The sequence below is a fragment of the Hemitrygon akajei genome, chromosome 5 (assembly GCF_048418815.1).
Source record: "Hemitrygon akajei chromosome 5, sHemAka1.3, whole genome shotgun sequence".
NCBI classification, from domain to species: domain Eukaryota; kingdom Metazoa; phylum Chordata; class Chondrichthyes; order Myliobatiformes; family Dasyatidae; genus Hemitrygon; species Hemitrygon akajei.
The window spans coordinates 83,928,192-83,943,567 of record NC_133128.1 but is presented as its reverse complement, the minus strand read 5'-3'; the positions used below and the strand labels follow the sequence as shown (position 1 = coordinate 83,943,567).

The 15,376-nt window shown below is 43.0% G+C and overlaps 1 protein-coding gene across 1 annotated transcript in view; it reads right to left on the bottom strand.

The window, feature by feature from the left end:
- Positions 1-1,329: 1,329 nt before the first annotated feature.
- Positions 1,330-15,376, bottom strand: part of LOC140727927 (SPRY domain-containing protein 7) — a 37,068-nt gene continuing 23,021 nt past the window's right edge. The window contains exons 3-5 of the mRNA XM_073045908.1: positions 14,804-14,970; positions 13,907-14,009; positions 1,330-5,460 (exon numbers count right to left, since the gene is read on the bottom strand). Coding sequence (XP_072902009.1) covers positions 5,363-5,460; positions 13,907-14,009; positions 14,804-14,970 — 368 coding nt within the window. The 3' untranslated portion in view covers positions 1,330-5,362. The remainder of the gene's footprint in view (positions 5,461-13,906; positions 14,010-14,803; positions 14,971-15,376) is intronic.

Sequence of the window (15,376 nt, the reverse complement as noted above, 5' to 3'; positions counted from 1 at the left end):
GCTCATATGCTTGGGTGAGTAATCTGATGGTATCTTGGAACTCTGCATTTCAGTGTGTGCAAATACAAGCATTATCTGAATAGAGCAAATTGACTGCCAAGCTTCAGATGACCTTTGTTCTGGTATGTAGCTGCTGTAGATTGAACTGTTTCTTATTAGCTCTAAAGATTAGCTTCACTTCTATGGTTAATTTTTACTGCTCTATTGACTAAGTACTTTTTAATTAGATTATTGTCATCTATGGATTTGAATGTAAGTTTTCTTATTTTTGGGTATAAAAGTACCGGTAGCTGCTTTATACTAGGTGTCATCTCTAGTTTCTCTCTTCAAGCAGCAGTGACCCTGTCACTGTCCTGTTCCTGTACTATTTGTTCTATCAACTTTTAATAAAACAATTATTAGGCTGCAAGTTTTTGCTTCGTTCCTGTCTTCTAAATTCACTTTGGATTAAACACCAGACTTCAACAGTAGATAGTCTTTTTTCTCAGGGCTGGGAAGCATAGCTTAATGTGAGAGGGGAGAAATTTAAAGCAAGTTTGATAAGTTTTTCCATACAGAGGGTGAATACCTGAAAAGATCTACCAAGGCAAGTGGTAGCGGCAGAGACAATTAAATGACTTAAAGGTATTTGGGCAAGTACTTGGATAGAAAAAGAGTAGAATGATATGGCAGTTGAGATTAGTTTAAATAGGCAGCAGTCTGCATGGAAAGGGCTATTGAGGGCCTGTCCCTATCCTATGTGATTCTATGATTTACTAGCATCAGGTGACACTTACTCAGACTGGTTGATGTTCCATCAGGACCTCTGTTCTCCAGCTGTCATTGTGGCCTTGGTCCAGACATAAACACAAGATATGGGTGGATTATAGTTGAAAGGTTGCAAACTCTCCACTGGCTTGAGTCACGTTTTGTACATAGGAATATATGACTGCAATTATTTGGAGGACATCTCAGGATACCACTGCAGAAGTTCTTTCAGTGTCCTAAGCGTAACCAGATTTGTCATATTGCACATTGTATTGCTAGAATTGGGAACAATGATTGCAGAATTTTCAGTTTCAAGCTCTAATCAAACCTTTGCTATGAGGTCAAACAAGATCATTACTGGTGGCGCCATCTTCTTTATACTGATTGTTTTAAAAGGCATGACAACACGTGAACGGTGTGGCCAAACAGAAGAGCAGAGCAAAGCAGAAGCTTTAAAAACCTACTCAAGAGAATTTGAGTTGGATTTGGGGGAGGGGCTGGGCGTCGTGATGGAGGGAAGGAATATTTTTTACAAAATGTCATTCAACTTGCATCCATCCAAATTTCTTTGTCACAACCATAATCATTTATAGGCAAAATAAGCCAATATTTATTTCATTGCAACAGTCACAATTTGACAACATATTTCAAGCAGTTACATTAACAATGTGCACTTTCCGAAATGGAGCATAGTATTTAATGTTAATCACATTCACTAAAACAGATTCCATCTCTTTGGCACATACTAGTTTTGCCACCATAATGAAAGAAACCAAAATAAATATACACATCTGGTGTCTTTGTACACCTCATTTGTGCTCCCTCTTGAATTTAATATAAGATGAATTTATCATGAACACGTATATGGTAGGAGGAAAAACAATCTAACTAGTCGCAGTAATATAAAGCTAGGTTGTACTGAATTGTGAGGATGCTGAGGCTATTGCCAGACCAAATGAATGAGCGAGCTCAGGACTGTTAATTGGCCACATTAGGACCAGTACAATTTGGCTCAATTAAGTGGCTGCCCTAATTAGCTGAAGTTTCATGCAAATAGTTAAGACAAACTACCATTTAACTGAGTAACAAATTATGTATTTAAATGAAATGCAGAACAAATTTGAACACTCAATAGAACTACAGTACCGTAAAACTGTATGAGCTCCTAATAGTTCATCCAGTGAACACTGTCACATTCTCTTTGACTGTAGATGAACAATATCAGTGCTTGGCATCTAGTGTAGATGATACATTGCAACATTCAAGTTTATTGTTGATACCTTCAAATTCTTTGTAACTTGCTGAAGTGGTGAAATAGTTTCCCTTTTGGCTCCCAGCCGTTTCTGGCACCTCCAAGCCTGAATGCTTGAAACAGCAGAGAGCAAAACCGGTCTGAATTGCCTTACTGCTTATTTCTCATCAACTATCTGTGAAAAATCACTGCTTTTTTGAGCACAAGTACTGACGCTATTTAAAAACTGCTTGTTCTAAACATGACCACACGGTGCATGTGTCTGACGCTGGTTAGAAACTGTTCAGCAAGTCTCCTGCCCCAATTAAGTAGCCTAGTGTTCCAAATAAACAAAGAGAATTGTGGCTATTTTCTTGATTAGTTTTTGTTAAGAGTTGTCCCAAATAAGTGTCTGCCCCAATTAACCGATAGCCCAGTTAGCTGGAATCCACTGTATATGGAAAAGTGTTGACAATTATGAAAACCTGCTTTGATACAGTGCCCACCATTTTTTAGAATGGTGGACCACTGGAATGTTCAGAGCCCCGGATGTCCTTCTTCACTAATCGCATAAAGTTCATTAATGTTCAGTGAGCAAAGAGGAAGGCAAGCTGTATGAAGGTTGTTATTGCAAAAGGATCTGTGTATTCAGCTTGTGGGATCTAGCTCCAAATAAGTAGTTTGGTAATGCTGCAGTTAAATAATGCACAGGTCTGGTTTTCCTTCATAAAATGCACAGTTATGAGAAAGATTGATTCCTTGTATGGCAGGTTATTGTATGGGGTGAGAATGAGGACTGAAGCAAGGATATTGTTTCTGTTGCTTGGGTGTTTAGAACTAGAGATTGTAGAATCAGAATAAGGAGTTGGCCATTCAGGACTGAGATGAGAAGAAATTTCTTCACTCCGAGGGGTAACACTTGGAATTCTCGAGTTTTAAGGGCTCAGTCACTGGTTATATTCAGGACAGAGATTTTAGTGTTAAGGAAAATGAAGTTAACAAAGGCAAGCAGTGCTGAGGTAAAAGATCTAAGCCTAATAACCATAATGTTCAACTCTGAACTGAGCCCAAATGGAACTTTGCCCAAATCCATCACCATTTAAGGGCATTAAAATACACTGAAACATTCAGAATTTTAATTACACAGCCTCACGAAAACAGAACCATCCTCACAATATAATTTCTAAGAAAATTAATTCAAATCCAGAAGGTATTAATCAACAAAACCATATTTAAAAATGTTGCATTTATTTCACTGCATCACTGGAAAAAAAAAACTAGAACATAATTGGAATATTTAATCTTACTATACGAGGCACAATAGTTGACTTTGGGATATTGTTTTAATTATTCGGTAAATAAATATTACTGTCCTCTACACTGTACAATGGACAGTCTGGTTACAGCTTGCTTCTAAACCATCCTGAAGTAACACAAAGCTATTATTGATAACCCTCATTCAATTCTTTTGTATGGTTTTTCAGGATTTCTAAAACTAATAAGAACATAGGTCTGATTTTTGATTACAGTAACTACAATGTTTCCACTTTAGATTAATACTTTCAATACAAATAATTGCAGAAACAATAAAACCATGTTTTAACATCTTCCATCTTTTGAAAATATTAAGGAACTCTGGAGATTCTACACCATCTACACAAAGAACTGTACACCGCTTCTAAATTTTTATATAAATAATGATTTCACAGAAACTTTGTATACCGCATACTAGTATAATAGACCTTATCCACAACTCCAATCCCATGATAAACATTGTGTCAAAAATATTTGGTCTAGACAGACATCCTGAATTTGAAAGTTCAGTTTTTTTTTCTTTACAGATGAAGATACAGCTGACTGAAGTTACTGAGAAAAGGCTTTTAAAAAAAATATATATTAGAATTGACAAAACTCTTTTCCCTCAAAAACACCACTTATTCTTATTAACTTCCTGCTTCATTCTGAGCACACATTTGAATCTCAGTGGAAGATCAACAGGAGGTAAGAGATGATTAGTGACAAACTTGTGCTCTAAAGCCAAAAGACAATTCAACACAATTTATTTGATCACTTTCCATTCTGACATGTACCTGCCCTGCTCCTTTCCACCATCCCTATCTCAATACCTTAAAATATTTGTTAATGATGAACAAAGTGTTTCTCAATCCACAGATGTCACCTGACCTGCTTTAACCTCTTTCAGTTAACATTTTTGGCATCTCCAAGATTTTCAAAACAGAAAATGCTGGAAATATTCAGTAGATCAGGTCACATTTGTGTAAAAAGGTACAGTTAACATTCCAGGTCAGAGGCCTTTTGTCAGAACCAATATCTTGTTCTTGTGTCAGACATGTATCAATGGACCAATGAATTAAATAAATCACATTCATCTTACTCCTCATCCAATCATTTTTCCCTTTTCCTGGCACTTCTGCAGCTCTGAACTTGCTTAAATGTTGCCATGACTAAATCCTTCTAGTTGTGAATGCCATCAACTTGAAATGTTAACTCTTTCAACACATCTGATCTGCTGTTTCCAAAATTCTGTTTTAATTTCATATTTATGGCATTTTATTTGGGGACAGGGAAGAAACCTCACTTTTTTTTTCTGGGGAAGCCTAGCTAGATGCTAATGAATTGGGCCACTGGATCCTACAGATCTTAGTCAGACAAAAGTCATATTTTTCTGACTGATAGACGGCCTGGTCTTTGTATTGTGATTGATTTGTGCTCAAAGTAAAGCTGATTTTAACTACGGTAGTGATTTTGAAGATGTCTTACATCCAATAGTGTACTCATCTCAGCACCAAAATAAGTTCAAGAGGAAGCAAAACAGAAATGGTGAGATGATATTGAAAGGGCAAAGACAAGTAAATCGATAACCATAGTGGCAAAATTTAACTGAGACTTAAGAGTACAAAATGTTGAGAGAGAAATACTGTAAAAACAGAAAATACCCTGATATCATTAGTACATACAAATAGGTACAAAAATAAACGCTGGACAGGGTAAAGGGATTAAAAATACACGTAGAACTTAGCTCAATTATTTGTTTGGTACTTGTACCTAACTGAGTAAGTACAGTAATAATGAAGCTGCATGTTTCCCAGACAAGTGTTTTGAGTTCTAGTTTTTCGTGTTCTACGGTGCATAAGGTCTATTATTCATTGCACCTCACATTTATGCCAATGGTCATTTAAAAAATGTTTTTAAAAACGTTATCAGACAATGAAAGATGAAAGCATGATAAACCTAAATTCTTTATGCTGCATTGTCATTCAAGGTACTGACAATTCAAGGAAACTGCACTCAAGCAACTTCCAACCAAACATCTAAGCAGGAGCAGGCAAGGTAACAGTGCTTGCGACATTTATAGAGTGCATATCAGAAGATCTGCTGTTCAAATAAAATCTTTTCAAATCCTGGAGGTGGAGGACTGTAAAATTCACTGAACTGACAATCCAAAATTGCACTGTCATCAACTGGAAAGCAAAAAGAACAAAAATAAAATCAGGTAATTCTGGAAGTGTCTGCTAATATTGGCTATAATTTAAAACCACAATGAAATGTGAAAAATTTTGTTTTGACTTACACCACTCAATTCAATTTACATAGATGAAACAGCTACTACAAATCAGTCCCACTCATTTGCTTACTGCGAATTGCCATAATAAGGCATTGTATACCAGTATCATCTGATATACCTTGTACATTGAATTTTCAATAGAGGGTAACTGTTGACACACTGTAGTGTATTTGAACTCTGATGGTGTGCCACAAAAAGTGATGGTGAAGAAGATAAGAGCTCAAGTATTAGGGGAAGTGTGTTAGCATGGATTGTGCGTTGAATGGATCAAACTAATGACGTGCCTGAGGTGCCACTTCTTGACACTCATTATTTACAATTCATATTAACAACCAGGAGCAAGAGACAAAGTATAAGGTTGAGTTCTAAACACAATGCAGAGGTATAAAGCATGAACATCTGGATGCACTAACCATTGGTGCAACCTGGCATATTTTTTGCTGAACCACGGTGACTAGTGGAAACTTTATAAAGATGTGTTACCTTCAATGGATTAACCAACTGGCCTGTCCAAACAAGGTGGACAAAATGACCACAAAGCAAATGGAAGAATGTAAAACATTTGGCAGAGTGACCAAAACGTTTTATTGTTTTAAGTCTACATGCATTCAGCACATGGAAAATATTAGTAAATGTAATGTATGTTCACATTTTCTATGAACAGATGAATTGGTGTTTTTTAATGACTTGTGTTGCCTGTACACTCAGCTTCATTTTAATTTTTCTCAAGTTTACAAACATTATGTAACTACAAATAAACTGTTGCTGAAATCCCTTAATAGCATTTTCCATAGCATATGTACAGGTATTTATTTTGTTCACTAAAGAGCAACTCTCATGTGTTCCCTGCACTGATGAAACATAGGACAGACATCCTGTTTAACTTAACGTTCTTGTACCAAATAATCTGCAGCTTAGATCTGTACTTGTCTCCTTCTCTCACTCCTAGATTACTGGGCTCCACAAACTTTCAGCAATGGCAAAAACATGTTTAGTTGATAAAATGACCTACTATCTCAAAAACTAGTGGCACACAATGGCATCCTCAGAGGTCATGTGAAGTTCTGATGGTGAATGCAGAACTTGGACTCACAGCAATGTGAAGTAACTTGCGTTTTGCCACACCTAGAGCTTGAGTTGTTCCAAAGTTCCTAATGGTGGACAATGCCCTAGAGCAGATTTTGCTCTATCCTGAATATATTCAGCAAGGTACATTGATAATGTGCGGTAGCTATACTATGAGAACTATTGTTTGCTGATGATACTGTAGCGATGTGCTACACACAGCGCTGAAAAATGACACGCAGTCGGTAAGTCGTTTCGAGACTAGTTTATTCAAACTTCGCGGTGCTGGCATTTAATCCCTAGCGCCCGCCCTCTCCAGGCAGAAATTACATCAGAGGTGCATTACTAAAGTCTCCCCCCGCGCGCTGGCTATTTGTGAGCTGGTTCGCCTGCGCAGAAAGTGAGTCGCCGCATAACCCCCCCCCCCGCCCCCCAGAACCGGCGATACACCCCCCAATGTTCTCAATCTGGATCAGCCTCTGTTTGGGAGGTCTGCCTCTGCGCTGCGATGCCTGAACCTCGACCGGCTGCGCCAAGTCCACATGGGCTGGTTTGAGTCGGTCCACCGTGAAAACCTCCTCTCTCCCCACAATGTCCAGAATGTACGTGGACCCGTTGTTGTTGATCACCTTGAAAGGCCCCTCGTACAGCCGCTGTAGCGGTGCCCGGTGTCCGCCCCTTCGTACAAACACAAACTTACAGTTCTGCAGTCTTTGGGTACATGGGTCGGGGTCCGTCTGTGCTGTGAAGTTGGTACGGGGGCCAGGTTGCTGAGCCTGTCCAGGACAGCTGCGGGTTCTTCCTCTTGCCCCCTTGGGGCTGGTATGAACTCTCCCGGGACGGCCAGGGGTGTGTCGTACACCAACGCGGCCGACGAGGCGTGCAGATCCTCCTTGGGTGCTGTGCAAATTCCAAGGAGGACCCAGGGAAGCTCGTCCACCCAGTTAGGTCCTCTCAGGCGGGCCATGAGAGCCGACTTCAAGTGACGGTGGAAGCGTTCCACCAGTCCATTCGACTGTGGGTGGTAGGCAGTAGTGTGGTGTAGCTGCGTTCCCAACAGGCTGGCCACAGCCGACCACAGGCTGGAGGTGAACTGGGCACCTCTGTCGGAGGTAATGTGGGCCGGTACCCCGAAGCGTGCTACCCAGGTTGCGATCAGTGCTTGGGCACAGGAATCGGCAGATGTGTCGGTGAGTGGGACCGCCTCTGGCCACCTCGTGAACTGGTCTACCATAGTTAGGAGGTACCGCGCTCCTCGGGACACTGGTAGGGGGCCCACGATATCCACACGAATGTGGTCGAACCCCCGGTGGGTGGGTTCGAACTGCTGTGGCAGGGCTTTAGTGTGCTGCTGCACCTTGGCTGTTTGGCACTGCATGCACGTTCTGGCCCATTCACTGGCCTGCTTGCTAAGTCCATGCCACGCGAACTTGCTGGAGACCAGCCGGACGGTTGTCCTGATAGATGGGTGTGCCAAACCGTGTATGGAGTCGAAAACTTGCTGCCTCCAGGCTGCCGGGACAATGGGGCGAGGTTGGCCAGTAGCCACGTCACACAGGAGGGTCCTCTCACCTGGGCCTACGAGAAAGTCCTGCAGCTGCAAACCCGAGACTGCGGTCCTGTAGCTGGGCATCTCGTCGTCTGCCTGCTGCGCCTCTGCCAATGCTGCATAGTCCACCCCCAGGGACAGGGTCTGGACAGCTGGTCTGGAGGGTGCGTCCGCCACAACGTTGTCCTTTCCCGAGACATGCTGGATGTCCGTCGTGCACTCGGAGATGTAGGACAGATGTCGCTGCTGGCGAGCCAACCAGGGATCGGACACCTTTGTGAACGCGAAGGTCATCGGTTTGTGGTCCGTGAACGCGGTGAACGGCCTGCCTTCTAAGAAGTACCTGAAATGCCGGATTGCCAGATACAGTGCCAACAGCTCCCGGTCAAAAGCACTGTACTTGAGTTCGGGTGGTCGTAGGTGCTTGCTGAAGAACGCCAGGGGTTGCCAGCGCCCCTCGATGAGCTGCTCCAGCAACCCACCGACTGCTGTGTCAGATGCGTCCACCGTGAGGGCGGTCGGAACGTCAGTTCTGGGGTGCACCAGCATCGCGGCATCTACCAAGGCTTCCTTGGCTTTAACAAAAGCGGCCGTGGCCTCCTCGTCCCAAGTAATGTCCTTGCCTTTACCCGACATCAGGGTGTACAAAGGGTGCATGATACGGGCTGCTGAGGGGAGGAAACGGCAGAAGTTCACCATACCAACGAACTCCTGTAGGCCTTTGACCGTGTTGGGCCGGGCAAAGTGGCGGATCGCATCTACCTTGGCGGGCAGAGGTGTTGCCCCGTCTTTGGTAATCCTGTGGCCCAGGAAGTCGATGGTATTGAGACCAAACTGGCATTTGGCCGGGTTGATCGTGAGGCTGAAATCACTCAGGCTGGAGTAGAGCTGGTGGAGGTGGGACAGATGCTCCTGGCGACTACTGCTGGCTATAAGGTTGTCGTCCAAATAGATGAACGCAAAGTCCAGGTCGCGTCCCACCGCATCCATTAGCCGCTGGAACATCTGTGCAGCATTCTTCAGGCTGAACGGCATTCGGAGGAACTCGAACAGGCCGAACGGGGTGATAAGTGCTGTTTTGGGGATGTCTTCAGGGTGCACCGGGATTTGATGGCATCCCTGGATGAGATCTACTTTGGAAAATATTCTTGCCCCGTGCAGGTTTGCTGCAAAGTCCTGTATGTGCAGCACAGGGTAGCAGTCTGGAGTGGTAGCCTCGTTCAGTCTGCGGTAGTCGCCGCATGGTCTCCAACCCCCAGTTGCTTTGGGCACCATGTGCAGGGGGGAGGGCCATGGGCTGTCAGATCTCCGTACAATCCCCAATTCCTCCATCCTCCTGAACTCCTCCTTCGCCAGGCAGAGCTTTTCCGGGGGGAGCCTTCGTGCGCAAGCGTGAAGGGGTGGCCCCTTGGTCGGGATGTGGTGTTGAACCCCATGTCTGGGCATGACTGCTGTGAATTGCGGTGCCAGAATCGATGGAAAGTCCGCCAGGATTCTGGTGAATTTGTTGTCCGACAGCGTGATGGAGTCCAGGTGTGGGGCCGGCAACTTGGCTTCACCCAGGGAGAACGTCTGGAAAGTCTTGGCATGTACTAGTCTTTTCCCTTGCAAGTCGACCAGCAGGCTGTGAGCTCGCAAAAAGTCTGCCCCCAGGAATGGTTGGGCCACCGCGGCCAGTGTGAAGTCCCACGTGAACCGGCTGGCGCCGAACTGCAGCTGCACTGTCTGGGTGCCGTAGGTCCGTATCGTGCTGCTGTTTGCGGCCCTCAGGGTGGGTCCTGGCTTCCTGTTGCGGGTGTCGTACCCCGTCGGGGGCAAGATGCTGATTTCCGCTCCGGTGTCGACCAAGAAGCGGCGTCCCGACTGTTTGTCCCAGACATATAAGAGGCTGTCCTGGCGGCCAGCCGCCATAGTCATTAGCGGCAGCTGGCCCTGGCCCTTGCAGGGCGGGCGACAACGGCGGGCTTTTGTGCCCCACTGCTGGTGGTAGAAACACCACTGTTCACTGTCCTCCTCACTCCTGCCTCTGTGTTGTGTACACCACTTTAGATACTGTTGGGGAGGATGACCAAGCAGACGAAAAGTCACAGAAGTCAGGTCTCTGGCACTGAGTCTGGCTCTGTGGCTTAGAAAGATAGGGGGGGATAAGAGGCGAGCTCTGGTGAAGGTGGACTCGTTAGTTAGGGGAACAGAAAGGAGGTTCTGTGGACGACAAAGGAATTCCCAGGTGGTATGTTGCCTCCTGGCTGCCAGGGTCTGGGACATCTCCAAGTGAGTTTTCAGCATTTCTAAGTGGGAAGGTGAGCAGCTAGAGGTCATGGTCCATATAGGTACCAATGACATAGATAGGATGAGGTTCTGCAAAATGTCTTCAGGGAGTTAAGGGAGTTCAGGTGCTAAGTTAAAGGACAAGACCTCCAGGATTGTGATCTCAGGACTACTACTCATACCATGTGCTAGTGAAGCCAGAAATAGGAAGATCATACAGTTTAACACATGGCTATGGGGTTTGTGTAAGAGGGAGGGCTTCAGATTTTTGGATCATTCAGCTTTCTTCCAGGGAAGGTGGGACCTGCACAGAAGAGACAGTTTGCACCTAAATTGGAGGGGACTAATATCCTAGTGGGAATGTTTGCTCATATTGCATGAGTGAAGGGGTGGGTTTAAATCTAGAGTTGCAGAGGATGGGAACCAGAGTTCAGAACAGATAGAGGAATGGTTATGGAGATGTGGTTAAGACCTCAGACAAAGTCAGGAATCAAAAGATTGAGCATGGTGGGACTAATGTTCTGACTTGCCTACTTGCAAGTAGTACTTTAGGAAAGGCAGATGAGCTCAGGGCATGGATCAACACATGGAATTATGATGTTGTAGCCGTTAATGAGACTTGGTTGCAGGAGGGGTGGGACTGTCAACATTCCAGGGTTCAGTTGTTTTAAACATAATAGAGCAGGAGGGATGAAAGGAGAGGAGTGGTGTTACTAGTTATGGAAAATATCATGACAGTGCTCAGTCAGGACAGACTGGATAACTCATTTAGTGAGGCTTTATGGGTGGAACTGAGTAATAAGAAAGGCATGACCAGGTTAATGGGGCTATATTAAGACTACCCAACAGGATTTAGACTCAAAAGAACAAATTTGTAGAGAGATCGCAGACAATAGCAAGAAACACAAGATTATGACAATAGGTGTTTTTAATTTTCTACATTTTGACTGGGATTTCCATACCATAAAAGGACTAAATGGGATAGAGTTTATCAAACATATTCAGGAACGTGTCCGTTATCAGTACATAGAAGTCACAATGAGAGAGGAGATCATGCAGTTGACAGAAGTTAGTGTAAGGAAACACTTTGCATCTAGTGATCATAATTCCATTAGTTCCAAGGTAATTATGGAAATGGATAAGCCTGGTCCTCAGGTTGAGATTCTAAATTGGAGAAAGGCCAATTTTAATGGTAGCAGAAAGGATCTAGCAAGTGTGGATTTGGACAGCTGATTTCTGGCAAAGGTGTACTTGGTAAGTGGGAGACCTTCAAAAGTGAAATTTTGAGAGTAGAAAGCTAGTCTGTCAGAATAAAAAGCAAGGTTGACATGCTTAGGGAACCTTGGTTTTTAACCGATATTGAGGCCATGGTTTAAAAAAAAAGAGGAACTGCATTGCAGGTATAGGCAGGTAGGGACAAATAAGTGTAAGAAATGCAAGAGAGCACTTAGGAGGGCTAAAAGAAGGCATGAGATTGCTCTGGCAGACAAGGTGAAGGATAATCCTAAGGGATTATACAGATATGTTAAGAACAAAAGTGCAACAGAACAAATTGGTCCCTTGGAAGATCAAAATGGTAATCCATGCATGGAGCTGAAAGAGACTGCGGAGATCTTAAATTGATTTTTTACAACTGTATTTACTGAGGAAATGGACACAGAGCCTACAGAAATGAGAGAAAGCAGCATCAACTATACAGATTAGAGGAGGAGGTGTTCGCTATCTTGAGGCAAATCAAGGTGGATAAATCCCTAAGCCTTAACAAGGTGTTCTCTCAGACTCTATGGCAAGCAAGTGCAGAAATTGCCAGGGCCCTAGCAGAGATACTGAAGTCATCCTTAGCAACCGATGAGCGGTGAGCCTGACATTAGTAGTGGGAAAGTTATTGGAGGTACTTTAGGGACCGGATATATGAGTATTTGGATAGACAGGGAATTATTAGGGATAGTTGGCTTGGCTTTCTATGTGGTAGGTCATGTCTAACCGATCTTATAGAGTTTTTGGAGTAAGTTACCAGGAAATTTGATGAAGGCAAGTCAGTGAATCTTGTCTACATGGACTGTTGTTTGTCATCTATAGGAACGATCTGGATGATAATATGGCTAAACTGGATCAGCAAATTTGCAGATGATACCAAGATTGGGCGTGTAGTGAACAGCGAGGAAGACGATCAGAGTTTACAGCAGGATTTGGATCAGCTGGAAAAATGGGCAGAAAAATGGCAGATGGAATGTAATGCAGACAAAAGAGGTGTGGCACTTTGAGAAGACCAACCAGGTCACTGAGGAGTGCAACAGAACAAAGGGATCTGGGATTACTGATCCATAATTCATTATTCTTTATAGAAAGTGACATCACAGGTACAGAGGGCCATAAAGAAAGCATTTGGTACATAGTACTTTGATCTATGAAAGCAAGAGTACAGGTGTTGGGATGTTAGACATTGGTTAGGCCCAATTTGGAGTATTATGTGCAGTTTTAGTCACCTACCTACAGAAAAGATGTAAATAAGAATGAAAGAGTACAGAGAAAGGATGGTGCTGGGACTGGTGGACCAGATTATAAGGAAAGATTGAATAGGTTAGGACTTTATTCCCTAGAATGTAGAAAATTGAGGGGAGATTTGAAGGTATATAAAATTATGAGGGGTATAGAGAGGGTAAATACAAGCAGGTTTTTTTCACTGAGGTTAGGTGAGACTCCAACTGGAAGTCATGGGTAAAGAGAGAAAGAAGAAATGTTTAAGGGGAACATGAGGGGAAACTCCTTCACTCAGAGGGTGGTGAGAGTGTGGAACAAGCTGTGGATGCAATTACGATTTCAACATTTGAGAAGTTTGGATAGGTACAGTACATGGGTGGTAGGGGTATGGAGGCCTACGGTCCGGGTGCAAGTCGATAAGATTAGGCTGTTTAAATGATTCAGCATGGACTAGATGGGCCGAAGGGCTTGATTCTGTGCTGTAGTTTTCCATGACTATGATCCTAACAGGCTGTACATGTGCTGCACTGCTTTATGACTCCTGAGGAAGTGAGTTAACAAGAGAGCTTGAGCATGCTAGAATTCTATTTAGTGAAATGTATGAGAATGAGGGTTGATCTTACAGGTGTATAAAATCATGTGAGCCATATATAGGTAAATACACACAAGTGTTAGGGAATCAAGAACTGGAGGACACAGCTTGAGGTGAGAGTGGAGCAATTTAATAACTTTTTAAACTCAGTGTATATGGATGGAATGAGCTGCTAGAGACAGTAGCTGAGTTAGGTTCATTAAAATAGCACTCAAACAGATACAGGGACGGGAAAGGTTTAGAAATTTACAGGCCAAACAAAGGCAAGTGCGACTAGCCTAGATGGGCAACTTGGTCAACATAGACCAGATGGGCTGAAAGGCCTGTTATCCACCACTGTAAAATACAGCTAGTGATTCCTGTACAACAATGTCTAAATCTACTTACCATATACAACGGGATACACTGTACCCCTGATTCCAGATGCTGGACAATGCATATTTTTCCCATTCAAATAAACGTTCAATTCCACATGATCGTAAGTCAGTCCCTTTAAAAAAAAGGTCAAATTTAATTAAGTCTGTACAATCACAGGTAACGTACACATTTTAAAATAAAGATTCAGAATCTGTATGTATAGAATGAGGCCTAACCTTGTGGTACAGTTTGGCTGCAGTGACTTGAAGAACACATTCAGAATAAAATAGCCCCATTAAAAGTAAAACTGCATTTTTCTTCTTGGGTAGTCCCTTGGGAAACACCAATGACGCACTTAGACTCCAGTTCTAAGTGACTGTAAAAGGCAATGTGGAAACTACAGCCTCTTTATCAGACAAGGGCAGATGGTGACTAATAGAGCAGGTCGATAGGCCAGTTTGTGAGGTGATCCACTCCTCCTTCCAGTAATCTGTGTACTCCTGATGCATATTCTTAAGTTTCTCAATACTGTCCCAAATGATCCTGCAGTCATGGGGTAGACATTCCCAGAAGTCAGTGAGTGGGAATGCTGAATTTCTTCAATGAGGAAAATCTCCTCTGTGTACCTGGTAATGCTCAGAGTAATATGTTTCAGGAGCCTGGTAGCACGCACACATGCTGAGGCCTGCATGGTATAGCTATCCAAGTGTAACTGGAGCCTCAATACGAGGAACCTTGTCCTAGGAGAGGGCACAGATGTCTGTCCTTTTAATCAGTTTGGAGGATTTTGCAGCAATAGTATTGGTGTATTTTTCCAGTGCCTGTCGTAGGTCCAGGTCTCAAAAGCATATAGGATGGCATGAGCAAAATAAATTTCTTAAACAGTCCTAGTGAATACTCACAAGTAGTAAATTGCTTCTTACATACCACAACATCTCCTTCTTGGGGAAGACTGTTAGCTGGTAGTCGGTTACGCTCCTCATTATTGTGATAAATAGCTCCATCATGCCTAAGTACTAAACTTTGTGCATCTCGACCAAAGGGAATCTGGTTAAGATTAGCTTTTTGAGTAGCAACTCCAACCCCCCAAACTCCTGAAAAAAAGTAAGAGGGCATCACTGTTTAAACATACACTGGTTATCTGAAATCTAAACCACAGGCAAAAATAAAAACAGAAAATTCTGTAAGCATTCAGCAATGCAGTCAGTATTTGTGGAAAGTGAAATGAGTTTCAGTTTATTTACCAATGCCTGAGAGATTCTAGCATTTTCTGATATTTAAATTTCTGGTTTCAGGCATCTGCAGGTTTTTTCCCCTTTTTTTATAAATTGCTTTAATATTGTATATAAAAAAGTGTATATCTTAAAAGAACTCTGTACAATCTTGATTTTTTTTCCTCAGTACATTATAATCCAAATCACAAGGTGAGTTTTGTCTACATTTCAAACAAAGTAATTCAAGTAAATCATCAATGATTCACACATTTAATTCCTGAGATCA